The sequence below is a fragment of the Hemiscyllium ocellatum genome, chromosome 7 (genome assembly GCF_020745735.1).
Source record: "Hemiscyllium ocellatum isolate sHemOce1 chromosome 7, sHemOce1.pat.X.cur, whole genome shotgun sequence".
Taxonomy (NCBI): Eukaryota; Metazoa; Chordata; class Chondrichthyes; order Orectolobiformes; family Hemiscylliidae; genus Hemiscyllium; species Hemiscyllium ocellatum.
This window is the reverse complement of record NC_083407.1, coordinates 63,342,000-63,357,059: the sequence shown is the minus strand read 5'-3', so window position 1 is coordinate 63,357,059 and position 15,060 is coordinate 63,342,000. Positions and strand designations below refer to the sequence as shown.

General features: G+C 39.4%; 1 protein-coding gene across 4 annotated transcripts in view; it reads left to right on the top strand.

Moving 5' to 3' along the window:
- ubr3 (ubiquitin protein ligase E3 component n-recognin 3) overlaps positions 1–15,060 on the top strand; it is a 362,664-nt gene that overhangs the window by 78,558 nt on the left and 269,046 nt on the right. For all 4 annotated transcript variants that reach the window (XM_060827270.1, XM_060827272.1, XM_060827271.1 and 1 more), the window contains exons 4-6: positions 586–729; positions 7,091–7,131; positions 9,084–9,150. In XM_060827270.1, coding sequence (XP_060683253.1) covers positions 586–729; positions 7,091–7,131; positions 9,084–9,150 — 252 coding nt within the window. The remainder of the gene's footprint in view (positions 1–585; positions 730–7,090; positions 7,132–9,083; positions 9,151–15,060) is intronic.

The window sequence follows — 15,060 nt, the reverse complement described above, 5'->3', positions numbered from 1 at the left end:
AATCCTAATCTACTCGACCTCTCTTCATCGCCAGTGTCCTTCATACCAGGCAACATCTGGTGAACCTCCTGTGCACCCTGTCCAAAGCATCCATGCCCTTTGGTTCAGCCACATTTGGAATGTTGTGTACAGTTCTGGTCACTACATTACCAAAGTTCTATACAACTGTAACATGGCCTGCCAGCTCTTTTACTTAATACCAGTTCTGATGAAGGAAACTATGCCGTATGCCTTGACCACTGTCTGTACCCTGTGTAACACCTTCAGGGTATATGCAGGAGAGACAGTGCCATGATTAACTGGATGTTTGAAGAAAGGAGAATAAAGTGTATAGGCTTATGGGATTCAGATTAGTTTATGTGGAAGATGGACATTACAATTGAAAGCCTATTTTTCTTATGATTTATGTTGTGACATTTGAGTAACAGCTGGAATCCTTTATGAATTAAACTGCTGGACTTGTTTGATGTATGGTGGATGAGATGCATTTTATTAATACAGTACTGAATGTTGTTGCTTAGTCTAGTGTTTTGACACTTTTTTATAATAATTTTTTGACCAACGAATATTTTATTTCCTCTTAAGGCACTGGAGAAAAGGCCTATACGAAGAAGAACTATGAAAAATATCTGACTGCATTAAAAGGCTCTGGTCTAGTTTCTTCTGAGGAACGCTCTGTGACATCTGTGCTGGATCAAATGGCGGGAGCAAGCAATGTAACTATTTTGGGTAAGTAACACCTTTTGTTTGGCTATGCTTATACACAAACGATAACATAAATTTGTGATATTGTGATTACTAAAAATGTATCCCTTATTTCTTGTAAGAAATGCCTACATACTTCCATTGGCTAACATAGCCGTTGACGATGTTTCTCCAAAGTATACGAGTCATTGATGGGTGAATTAGCATCAAGTTTTGCAGATTACTGTCATTAATGTTATTGGCCAGGCAAAAGTGAGTACTGCAGATGCTGGAATTAGAGTCAAGAGTGTGATGTTGGAAAAGCACAGCAGGTCAGGCAGCATCCAAGGAGCAGGAAAATTGCGGTTTTGGGCAAAAGCCCTTCATCAGGAACAAGCCAGTCAGTTACTGGCCAGTCAGGCTCGAGTAGTGCATCCCTGTTTAGGTTGATTTAAAAAAAACTGCAGGCTAGTCAGTCAAAGAAGAGTTTTTAAAAGTCAAAGTTCCCTAATTTCAGAATTGTAAACACAATGAGGAATTTCTGTCTTCAACTTTCTTGCTAAATAAATTTTTGATATTCCACTATCTCAAAGAGATGTGGCTGAAGTATGAACAGAAAGTGCTGGGAATGATCAAAAGAAGAAAACAAAATCTTTGCCTGTTAGGCAGCATCTGAATTGAGAAAGAAACCAAGTTAACTGATCAGACATGCTATTTCTTTCTGCATGGATGCTGCATAACCTGTTAAGTTGATATTCCCATGTAATGTTAGATGTTTGATTTATTTATATTATAATAGCATATGTTTTAGAAAAATACCAAAAGAGTTGTGGATGCTGGAAATCAGAAACAAAAGCAAAAATTACTGGAAAAACTCAGCAAGTCTGGTAGCATGTGTAGAAAAAAATCAGTTGATGTTTTGGGTCCAGTTCTGAAGAAGGATCACTGGACCTGAAACATTCACTCTGATTTCTCTCCACAGATGCTGCCAGACCTGCTGAAGTTTTCCAGCATATATTTTACAGTTTGGATTTGAGCTGGTGCATGCGGGCTTTGATCTGTATCTTTTGAAGGTGTTTACTGCCTTTTAGGTATTTCTGTAGCAATAGTGATTTATTTTAAAATACATATATCTTGGAGGGCAATCGGCATTTGTTTATATTTGGAGTACTTTTCAAAGTAAAGAAGGTAAATAGTTATGCATTAGGCTTTCCGTTTACAAGGTCAATGAGTTGATTTTACTTTGTCTTATGGAAATAACCATAGTTTTGGAAAAAATTTTTAGTTTTACTCAGAGTCATAGAGATGTACAGCACAGAAACAGACCCTTCGACTCTTTGCAGAAGTTTTGGCTGCAGCTGGATATGTGACACAATTGCTGTTAAAAAGGGAGGTTAGTTTAGAACTGTTAAAAAATAGATTATTTCAGTGTAAGAGTTTCATTGAAAAGTTCCAGATTAGAAGTATTTGGTTAAAACTCTGAAGGCGTTATTTGAAGCCAAGAATGTCTCAACTCAGTTGTATGAAGATACTATCAGATTCTGATGACCGGGACTTGAACACGCAGTTAAGTTTAATTCTATGTTCGATAGAGTAGGGAATCCATTTTGGTATTTTAATACAGTAATGGGGTGCTATTGGAATTAATGAGTTTATGTGTTACTCTGCGTTTTTTGTAAATGGTTTTAATTAGTTTCTGTAACAAACTTCTTTTTAATTGTTAAAACCAAATCAATAAAATGTATTTCTGTTTCAGTGAGAGACCCCTGCATTTTTAGAAACAAGTATGATCTATCAGGCTAGATTTTGACCTGGGATCTGACTTGCCCAGGTAGGACAGTTCAAGAGGGCATTGTGAAGTTGAAGGGTTGGATCTGATATGAGTTGGGGGGAGGGGAGATGAGGAAACTGGTGAAATTGACATTTTTGCCATGTGGTTGGAGGGTCCCAAGGCAGAAGATGAGGTGTTCTTCCTTCAGGCGTTGGGTGACTTGGATTTGGCAGGGGAGGAGGCCCAGGACTTGCATGTTCTTGACGGACAGGGAGTTGAAGTGGTTGGCCACAGAGGGCTGGGATTGTTTGGTGCCTGTGTCCCAGAAATGTTCTCTGAAACATTCTGCAAGTTGGCTTCCTGTCTCCCAAGTGTAGAGGAGACCACATCAATAGTAATGGATACAGTCGATGAGGCGTTGGGATGTGCAGGAAAATCTCTGGATGTGGAACGAGGTGAGGCAGGAGGTGTGGGCACAGGTTTTACACCTTTTGCGGTGGCAAGGGAAGGTTTCGTGAGTGGAGGGTAGGTTGGTTGGGGGGGTGGGCATTTGGATGTAAGAGGGAGCCGCGGAGGGAATGGTCTCTGCAGAATGCTGATAAGGAAATCATGGAGGATGATGCTCTGTATCTGGAGATTGGTGGGGTGGAAGGTGAGGACTGGGACATTCTATTCTTGTTGCAGTTGGAAGGATGGGGTTCAGGGATGGAGGTGTGGGAAGTGAAGATGATGAGCTGGAGGGCATTGTTGATCGCATGGGAGGGAAAATTACGGGCCTTGAAATTGGAGGCCGTCTGGGATATTTTGGAGTGGAATTCCTCTCTTGGGAGCAAATACAGTAGAGGTGGAAGTATTTTATAGAAAGAGTAGTGGGAGGAGGTGTAGTTCAGGTAGTTGTGGGAGTCAGTCACTTTGAAGTAGATGTCTTAGTTGAGTTGGTCGCAGAAGATGGAGACGGAGAGGTCGAGGAAGAGGAGGGAGATGTCCAAACTTGGGGTCAGGATGGAAGGTGTTTGTGAAGTTAATGAACTGTTGAATCTCCTCATGGGAGCATGAGGTGGTGCCGATGCAATAGTCAATGTAGTGGACAAAACGATGGGGAATGGAGCCAGTATAGCTATGGAAGATGGACTGTTCCATGTGTCTGATGAAGAGGCAGACATTGCTGGAGCCCATGCAGTGCCCATGCCTTTGGACTGAAGGAAGTGGGAGGATTTGAAAGAGAAGTTGTTGAGGGTGGGGCACCGGTTCAGCCACAGTGTGTTGGTGGAGGGGTACTGGTTAGGTTGGCGGGAGAGGAAGAAACGTTTTGACTTGGAGGCCTTTGCCATGGAGGATGGACACGTACAGGGACTGAATGTCCATGGTGAAGATGGGGTGTTAGGGGCTGGGAAACCCATAGTTTTGGAAGAGGTGAGGAGCATGAGTGGTGTGCCTAATGTATGTGGGGAGTTGCTGGATCAAGAGGGAGAAGACGATGTCAAGATATGAAGAGCCAGGTTCAGTGGAGCAGACTGAGACGATGGGTCGACTAGGGCAGTCAGGTATGTAGATTTTGGATATGAAGTTGGTGCTACTATTTAAGTAAAGTGAGAAGGAAAAGCCAGGAAATTGTGAGCCTGACATTGATGGTGGGCAAGTTGTTGGAGGGAATCCTGAGGGACAGGATGCATGTGTATTTGGAAAAGTAAGGACTGATTAAGGATAGTCAGCATGGCTTTGCGCATGGAAAATCATGTCTCACAAACTTGATATGAGTTTTTTGAAGAAGAAACAAAGAGGATTGCTGAGGGCAGAGTGATGGACGTGATCTATATGGACTTGTTGAACTCCTTACTCAAGGTTCCTCATGATAAACTGCACAGCAGGGTTAAGTCTCATGGATTACAAGGAGAACTAGCCACTTGGATACAGAACTGGCTTGAAGGTAGAAGATCGAAAGTGGTGGTGGAGGATTGCTTTCAAGACTGGAAACCTGAGACCAGTAGAGTGCCACAAGGATCGGTGTTGAGTCCACGAGATTAGATTAGATTAAATTAGATTTAGATTAGATTAGAGTACTTAGTGTGGAAACAGGCCCTTCGGCCCAACAAATCCACACTGACTCTCCGAACAGCAACCCACCCAGACCCATTCCCCTACATTTACCCCTTCACCTAACACTACGGGCAAATTAGCATAGCCAATTTACCTGACCTGCATATTTTTGGACCGTGGGAGGAAACCGGAGCACCCGGAGGAAACTCACACAGATACGGGGAGAATGTGCAAACACCACACGTCATTTATATAAATGATTTGGATATGAACATAGGAGGTATAGTTCGTAAGTTTGCAGATGACATCAAAATTGGAGGTGTAGTAGACAGCGAAGAAGGTACCTCAGCATGCAACGGGATCTTGATCAGATGAGCCAATGGGCTGAGGCAGGGCAGATGGTGTTTCATTTAGATAAATGCAAGTGCTGCATTTTGAAAATGCAAATCTTAGCAGGATTTACCATACACTTAATGGTAAGGTCCTGGTGAGTGTTGCTGAGTTGCAGGTGAATGGGATAGTGAAGGTGGCATTTGGTATGCTTTCCTTCATTAGTCAAAGCATTGTGTATAGGAGTTAGAAGGTCATGTTGTGGCTGTACAGGACATTGGTTAGGCCACTTCTGGAATATTACATGCAATTCTGGTCTCCTTCCAATCTGAAGTGTCATCCCGTTCCTCCCTCAGTCGAAGTAAGATGCTCGGTGGCACAGTATAGTTTTACCTTATTCATTTTTATTCCGGTCCCTGGAGGTAGACAGAACAATTGCCCATGTACACAGGGACATGAGTTCACGGTCTTCTCTCGAACAACAGTTTCTCAATGAACTATATACTCATTTTACAGGGAGCAGCATCCAGATAAGGTAGCATACATACTAATTGGGTGACGAATAACAGTAGCAGAGACCAAGCCTTTCATTGTTATACAACGAATGTTCTTAACCTTCTTAACTGGATTTTTACAATGAATACGTTTTCCCCTTGTTAGCTGACCTTGCATACTGAATGCTTCCAATATTGTTAAATGGCTCTACATAATGACTGCTTTTCCACCTTGTTAACCCAGACCCTTGCCTCCAGCACCCCTTTGTTAGCTGTAAGTTCTTATCTGGGTCATGCTTAGCTGAACTTCTTGTTTCACCAAACTTAGAACTTAACTCTTTCCCTGCCTGCTTATGTCCGATCCACATTCGCAGAAGGATGTTGTGAAACTTGAAAGGGTTCAGAAAAGATTACAAGGATGTTGCCAGGGTTGGAGGATTTGAACTATAGGAAGAGGCTGTTTCCCCTGGAGGGGTGACATTGTAGAGGTTTAGAAAACTATGATGGGCGTGGATGGGATAAACAGACAAGGTCTTTTCCATGGGATAAAGGAGTGGAGAACTAGAGGGCATAAGTTTAGGGTGAGAGGGGAAAGCTATAAAAGGTACCCAAGGGGCAACTTTACGCAGAAGGTTGTGCGTGTATAGAATGAACTGTCAAAGGAAGTGGTGGAGACTGGTACAATTACAACATTTAACAAGCATCTGGATAGATATATTAATAGGAATGGTTTAGAGGATATGGGCCAAATGCTGGCAGGTGGGACTATTAGGTTAGGATGTCTGGTTGGTGTGGACGATTTGGACCAAAGGGTCTGTTTCTGTGCTGTACATCTCTTTTGACTGTATGAACCTAGAACCGGGCAGTGTGGGGTTCTGGGACTATGAGGTTGGAGGCTGTGGATGGGAGATCCCTTGAAGTGATGGGGTTGTGCATGGTTTGGTGATGGGAGGGGAGGTTGTGGTCAAGGGGACAGGAGGAGGAGGTGTCCGTAAGTTGGCAACTGGCTTCACTGGTGTCGAGGTTGGTGAGCCAAACTACTACTTAATTGCTTTTTTAACAATACCACACCCCACCCCCACCCGACATACACAAAATTTTTTAAAGCCCAAGCTGATTTATGATGAAACCTGGTGGAAACCAATTTAAAAGCAGCTGTCAGCATGAAATTCGATAAGTACTTGGGCTTGTTCTGGTTTAATTTTGCAGCAGACCTACTTCTCTTTATTTATATGTGTACGTCTTTCTATGCAGAATATATAATTTTCTGTTTCAAATGTCGGAATGTTGACATGGACATGGGGAAGATTTTCTGAAACCCTTCCTCGATGTTCAGTTGAACAGCCAGACCATACCTAATTTTAACATGTCATTATATTTAATATATAATTCCTTCAGTACTGCATTACAATGTCAGTCTTTTAATCAGTGCTGAAGTCTCTAAATGGAACTTGTACCCAGAGGAATCCGGTCTAGAGACAGCATTCCTGCTAACGGAGTTAAGTTGATCTATATATATATATATATATATATATATATGAGTTGTGATGTAGAACCTCACTAATCAATTTGTTCCGCTGTTGTCAGAAAGAATAATTCTGGCTCACCTGTCTTCAGCTCATTTATAAGCATGTGTGTTAATAATGTGTGTTTCCAGTTTATTAAAGATTGATGTCCTCTGAAGTCATTAAATAATTATGTTCAGATATTATTCATGCTAAAATGGATTGCTGTTTTCCTCAATTCAAGAGATTATTTCCTTTTTATTTTAAAGGTGCAACGGCAGGAACAGGACAGATGGACTCTTCTGATGAGGTAGTTTAAATTAAATACTGTAGAATTAATGAAGTTCACTTGCTAAAGTTTTACCTTGGGGACCTATCTTTAAATTCAAGTTAGTGTACACAATACATCTACCTTTTATGTTAATGATCTGACTCTTGTGTGGGAATTTAGTTGGTAATCTTCGGTTGCAAGATAATCTGAGAAATGAAATATATTTCACTTTAAGTAAAGCTCTCCATGAACCATTAGTATGATACTTGTTGGATTTTCATTTTCTTAATGTATAATTTTATGTCCACTTGTTATGAAGTTGAATGAGTGTATGGCCACTTTAAGATAGAAAGTGCTTTTCTGAATTTAAAGTACAGCGAGAAACGGGCTGTTCCAAAATAGATATATGTGACAATTGGCTGTTAAATGGATATGAGTTTTGGTTGCTGTTTTGACGACAATTCAAATTTAACCAATTAATTTAAATTATGCTCAATATACCAAAACCCAGTTAAGTTTGAATTTATTGTATTGATAACAACGGACCAATGACAGGAAACAATGTTGGGGGGCGGGGGTTATAAAAATGAGGGCAGTTTGAAAATTGATCTGTGCAACTGCCATTCAAAGAAATAAACATCTTGCTGTCAAAGATACCTCAGAAGGCACTATCTATGAAAGGTACCTTTTCCAATAAAAGCAGTTAAAAAGTAAGACGACGACTCCGGGAGAAATCAGAATCGGAAGGACAGAAGAAAGTAACCGATTTGGAAGACTGTAAGGAAGACAAAAGAGACTGTATAGACTTTGAGAGATGAACTTAATGTAGTGTTTAATAACTGTGTTATTGGAGCAGCAGTTTTGAAGAGTTGGTTAAGAATTGAGTAAATAGTTAATAAAAAGGGGACTCGTGTTTGTTAATAGATTTTGTTTAGTGTTTACTGTTAGAGTTAGGAAAATAAATTGTTATTTTTCTCTTTAAACAGTGGAAATCGGGGGTTTTCTGTCACTCACTCTTACTTTTAGCACATTGAGGTGAGGTGAGCTTTTCTGGGTGTTTTAGTTTTAATTAGCAGAGGGGTTCGACCTCCGCGTTGTAACACCGTATATAGAAATTGTGTCTAAAGAGTTTCTATTTGGCTTCAAATTTACAAAATAATGATAAACAAGGAAATTCATTCATTCAATCCAAATTCATCATAACTTTTGAAAAGACAAAATAATTTTTATAAAAGTTAAATAATGGAAATCTTAAAATAAAAACTAAAAATGCTGGAAATACAGATCTGATTAGGTAGCATCTTTTGGTGAATAGATGTTTCAGGGTAAGATGAGCTTTTATCAGAAGTTGTTTAGGAAATCACCTGTTGTTGACTTCACCCCAGTAATAATTAATATGATGGTCTTTTGACTTCAAATAGTACTCTAATTTCAAGTGAGTTACATAAAAAAGTTTGCATTCCAGTGCATTACAATATATTAGTGCCTGTTGCATGTGAAGGTGATATAAAATCGATATCAGTGTGATAATTTAAACTGAAAACACATTTGTGTCAAGCAAGAAATCTTATGATGAGTAGCATAGTACCTTTTCATTTATTTATGAAGTTCCAGAGTAACTTACACTGACTCAATTAATTTTTAAGTACAGTGTCCTGTTATGTAGCCAGTAGAGGAAGGTCCCAAATGTAGCAAATGTTTGGCTGTCTCCACTTAATCTGTTTTAGGTGTTGGTTGGTTGAGGGAGGGATATTGCCCAAGATATTGACAGAACTCCCTGATCATTAAGTGATGCCTCAGGATCTTTGTTTTAAATCAGAACTAGGATCGAATAATCTGGGATATTGCAATTTTATAGACAGAAATGTATTCACTCATTTGTGTTCTTCTACTTTTCAAAAAGTAATTTGCAATAACTCTTGGTATTAAAGGTATAAATTATAGGCTGGTGGGTTACATTTTCCTCTAATATACATTTCTTCATTTTTCAGGAGGAGCAAGATGGAAGTCAAGGTGTTGGCAAACGGAAAAGGGTTAAACTCTCTAATAGCACCAAAGGTATGTTTTTTATAGACCTTATTGGTAATTGTTGGTAAAATAATGATTCTGTGAAATCATTGCTCTTGATGAAACTGCTCTTCTTTTGAAATCCCCCATTTATGAATTGGTGAAATGATGTTCCTACTTGCTGAGGTACTGATTATGCTTCAGTGCGCCTTTGAAGTTATTATCATTCCTGTGTCAGCGTTAGTGAGGATGTCACAGTCAGGTCCACTCTTGCTGAGTTTCTCTCACAGCATTTATATCTATGGCAGTGCGTTTGTGCTGTCTCTGTTGTTCCTGGCAAGATCTCCTTCACTTTACAGAAATTGACAGAGATTAATGTGTTTTGTTCTTCTTGTAAGTAGAATCCTGGTCACTTGTGGCTGTACTCATTGACTTATCCAACAATGTCAATGACTGTATTCAATATTATTGTCATTTTAGTTAAACCAAATTCGGGTTTGAGGAACAATGTCTTATCTTTCCCTTCAGCAAATTTCAATTCTGTTGTTTTGCATTGCTCTCATAGTATTATTTGAAAATACGGATACAAGTGAAAAAAATACAAATATTGGAAATCTGAAGTGCAATCATAAAATGCTGAACCCACTGAGCAGATCAAGAAGCATCTGGGAAAAGAAACTACTTTCATAATAATCATAAAACAAATTCTTAAAACACTATACAAAATGTTAACTGATCTATTTTGCCAGAAGGTGCTTAAACTCTCAATTATTTTCATTTTTAATATCCCATTTTCAAATATGTTTTAATTTCATACTCTATCTGCAGATTTTCAATATATCAATTCCTCCAGACTATCCTGTTCCTTAGCTGTTTGCATTACTTGTATTCCATAATTCTTCTTTTGATTGCTTTATGGGTTTGCTTATTTTAATATAAATATTAGCCCTTTTTTGCCTAATTTGGTCACTGCAGAACTGTCTTTTATTTTCAGTTCTAGATGAAGGTTATATTTGAAATGTAAATTTGCCTACTTGCTCCACAGATTTGACTTACTGTGTTGCTGTCATTTTCTTGTTTCAACATGGTAAACTGGGCAAATAGTTGAATGCGATCTAAGTGATCTAAGTTGTGTAACAATTTTTTTTTTCAAAATGAAAATTGATTAGTGAATGTCTGATCATTCCGCAGACATTTTTGTTTCTACAAGATGCTGTAGTGATATATAATAGCGATTTTTGAGAAGATTTATAGCACAGGTTGATAAGTATGTAAGTTATCTCACTGAGCTTGAAGGTTTGTTTTCAGATATTTTGTCACCATACTAGGTGACATCATCAGTGAGTGTCTCTGGTAAAACGCTGGTGGAATGTCCTGCCTCTCTATTAATGGGTCTTGGTTTCTTAAGGTGGGGTGATGCAAGTTCTGTTTTCTTTCTTCTTTTCAAGGGAAGATAGATAGGAGCTAAGTCAATATTTTTATTGATGGAATTCTGGTTAGAATGCCACGCCTCTAAAAGTTCTCATGCGTGTCTTTGTTTCGCCTGTCTGAGGATGTGTATGTTGTTCCAGTCAAGGTGGTGTCCTTATTTGTCTGTATAGAAACTAGTGATAGTGGGTCATGTCTTTTGGTGTCCTATCTACCTTCCCTTGAAAATAGGGAAAAAAAAACAGAAATGACATCACCCAAATTAAGAACCAAAATCTATAATTAGAGAGGCAGGACCAGTGCTTTACTGGAGACTCTCACTGATGATGTTATCTAGTATGGTGACGAAATGTCTGAAAACAAACCTTCAAGGTCAGCAAGCTAGCTTACATACATATTTGTATAATTCTGAGGACACTATTCTAATTTCTAAAAAAGGCATATATTTTGCAGTAATTATAACGGTAAGGTAGTTTATGCTCAGAATTATTGTGAAGTAAATCCAACAGCAATTTCCACAATTCACAAGTATGCAGTTCTGTTGAAAATTATGGAAATTGCTGTCAGATCTGCTTATTCCTCCCCAGGTATGAACTTAGAATCCACACTGAGACTTGGTATTGAAATGATTGCATTCGCATGAAGTGTAATTTTGTACTTGACCACTCCCTGTGCTACAAATTGCTGAAAAAGTTAGGAGTAAATTTAGGAGTATATTTAGGAGTAAATAAATTTAATGGTGTGGTCTTACAGTAGTACAGAACAAACTGTGTCTGACCATGAAAAGAATAGTTTTACAATTATGGTATCTTATTCCAACATATGCAAATTAAAGTTTCATCTCATTCATGAGACGTGAGCTTCTTTACAAGTCAGCATATATTGCCTGTCCCTATTTACTCGTGGGGAGGTGGTAGTGAGTTGCCACTTTGAACTACCGTACTGCAAGTGATTCAGATATACTCAGCACTATTAAGTAAGGGGTTCCAGGATACTAATGCAGCAACTGTATATGAACCACACTTCTATGTCCAAGTCAGATTGGTGTGAGACTTGGAAAGGGATTTGCTGGTGGTTGTGTTCTCACATGTTTGCTGTCCTGACTCTTCCAGTGGTAGATGGTTTGGGTTTGGGAGGTGCTGGCTAACAGGCCTTAGGCAGTACATTTTTTTAAAAAAATGGTTGCACATGCTTTGCCCATTATAGAGAAAATGGATATTAATAGAATGACAAACAAGTTGACTTGTTTAAAATGCTGTAAAGCTTTGTGTGTCTTTTGGAGCTGCATAAATTCAGGCAATTGGGTATACCACACATCTGGCTAGTTCCTGTGGATAGTGGATTGGCTTTTATAATGCAAGATTTGAGATGTGCATTTATATATTTTAATATCATTTACTTTTTGATTTTTGAATTTTGAATTTTAAACTAGTGCCATGAGTTTTGTGTGTCTGAAGCTGTTTAATGATTAATTTGTAAGCACCTCCGTAACCATTGTGGCTTTGTTTCAAAACACCATATTAAAGAGAATTCCTTGAGATTAATGGAGATTTGTTTACTTTGAGTGAATTTACGAATGAACAAGGTAAACAGTTTAATGTACATAGCTTTCAGATAGTCAATACTAGAACTGTTTGTTTGAGCTTAGTAGGAATGCTTAAAGTCTGGAAAAAAACATTATGATTTTAGTTTGGGCATTCTACAGAAGTCTTTGCTGAAGCTGGAGTGTAAAATAGTTGCTCCTGAGAAAGGTAGACAGTTTTAGGACTGTTAAGAAAGAGGTTACCTCCAAGTAAAGAGGTTAGTTGAAATGCTGCCGACCAGCAGGTTCTTGATTAAAACCATGAATGGGTTATTTGAAATTGCAAAAGTTGAAGCTTAATTAAGACCATAAGACACAGGAGTGGAAGTAAGGCCATTCGGCCCATCAAGTCCACTCTGCTATTCAATCATGGCTGATGGGCATTTCAATACCACTTACCCGCACTCTCCCCGTACTCCTTAATTCCTTGTGAGATTAAGAATTTATCAATCTCTGCCTGAAGACATTTAACGTTCCGGCCTTCGCTGCACTCCGTGACAGTGAATTCCACAAGCCCACCACACTCTGGCTGAAGAAATGTCTCCTCATTTCAGTTTTAAATTGACCCCCTCTAATTCTAAGGCTATGCCCACGAGTCTTTGTATCCCCATCTGACGGAAACCAATTTCCTGCATCCATGCATTATCTTACAAGTTTCTATTCAATCTCCCCTCAACCTTATAAACTCTAATGAATACAGTCCCAGGATCTTCAGCCATTCATTGTATGTTAGGTCTACCATTCCAGGGATCATCCATGTGAATCTCCACTGTACACGCTCCAGTGCCAATATGTCCTTTCTGAGGTGTGGAGCCCAAAACTGGACACTGTATTTTAAATGGGGCCTAAACAGAGCTTTGTAAAGTCTCGGTAGCACATCACTGCTTTTACATTCCAACCCTCTTGAGATAAATGACAACATTATATTTGCTTTCTTAATCACAAACTCAACCTACAAGTCAACCTTTAGAGAGTCCTGAACTAGCACTCCCAGATCCCTTTGTACTTTGGCTTTAAGGATTTTCTCACCATTTTGAAAATAGTCCGTGCCTGTATTCTTTTTCCCAAAGTACAAGACTTCGCATTTGCTCACATTGAATTTATCAGCCATTTCTTGGACCATTCTCCTAATCTGTCCAAATCTTTTTGCAGCCTCACCACCACCTCAGAACTACCTGCCTGTCCGCCTAACTTCATATCATCACCGAGTTTCACCAGAATGCCCTCACTCCCTTCATCCAGATCATTAATATAAAAAGTGAACAGCTGCGACCACAACACTGAGCCATGTGGGACATCTCTTGTCACCAGCTGCTGTTTCGAAAAAGAACCTTTTATCCCAACTCTCTGCCTTCTGTCAAGACAGCCAATCCTCAATCCATACGGCTCACCTCAAACACCATGAGCCCCCACCATACTCAGTAGCCTCCCTTGAGGCACCTTATCAAAGGCCTTTTGGAAGTCTAGGTAGATAACATCCTCTGAACTCTACCATACTCACTACCTCCTAAGTGTTCCTTTACTTTAAGATCTTTTATAAAATCTGGCTCATTACATTGCACTAAGTCCAGAAAAGCTTGCTCCCTTGTGGTCTCCATCGCAAGCTGTTCCATCCTGCAAAAGTCATCCTGCAAGCATTCCATAAATTTCCTTTCTTCGGATCCACTGGCAACATTATTCACCCAGTCCATTTGCTTTTTGAAATCCCCCAGGATCACCTGTGACCTTGCCCTTCTGATATGCCCTATCTATTTCCTGGTACATCTTGCGCCCCTGGTCCTGACAACTGCTGGGACGTCTGTGCATAACTCCCATTTGTGCTTCCTCAATTCCACTCACACAGACTCCACATCATCTGATCCTATGTCATTCAGTGCCATATTAACAGTAAATTATGCCAGTTAACCAACAGTAAATTTTTAATCAATCACACGATACACAAAATAGATCAATTGAAATGCCTTACCTTAGCAACACACGAGAGTCCTTTTTTTTGATTAGAGGAGGAGGACGGGTGTCTCGAGATTCAGCTGCTCAAAAATATATACCTAAAACTCCCGAAGTAAGTTTTTATGTTTTAAAAGTTACCTTCCCGTTGGGCCACTGGTCCTCGATGTTGCTCCTCCCACTCCAACTGCTGCTAAAAAACAAAGAAGGAAAGTTGCGTGAAGGCTTCACGAAGAGGTTGCTGTCTTGAACTTACCTGCCTGTCTTAAGTTGTCAGTGAACATGATGCGTTAAAGGCTGTCATACCCTGCTATGTAGAAATCTCCTTGGTTTCAAGAAGCATTTGTTGTCTGGGCTATATTTAGATCTGTTAGTAGATTTTTTTTATTGCGGCAATTCATTTTCACAGATTAAGTGTCAGGTTCTTCACTAAAACTGTCTGGACTAGGGTTTATTCAACGTTGGAAATAAAGGCACTGTATAAGGGTACTGACCGTCTGCCTAACTTCTCATATTCTTGAGATGTTTTTCCTCCAAGTTAGTGTTTGGATTTCAGCTGTGGTATTTGGATCCATTAGAATATGATCCTATCCTACAGAGAAAAACACTAAAAGTGGATCACTTAAACCAAGTGATGGTAGCAGAAGATGGATTATCTTTCTAGATTTGCTATATTAACTTGTAGAAAATTGCAAGCATGTAAATTAGGATGAGGAGTAGGTCATTTGGTCTTTTCAAGCCAGCTCTCTCATTTATTAAGATTGTGGCCTCAACATCATTTTGCGGCCTAACTTTTGATACTGTTTGAGACCCCCGTTAGTCAAGAACCTTACCTACCTCTGCCTTGAGAAATATTCAGTGGTCTTGCCAGCACCACTTCCTGGCGAAGAAAGTTTCAAAGAAGCTTGATGCTCCAATAGAGAGAAAATTCTCCTCTTCTCTGCCTTAAATGTACAACTGCCTTATATTTTAAATGTGTCCTCTATTTCTCATCTATCCTACAA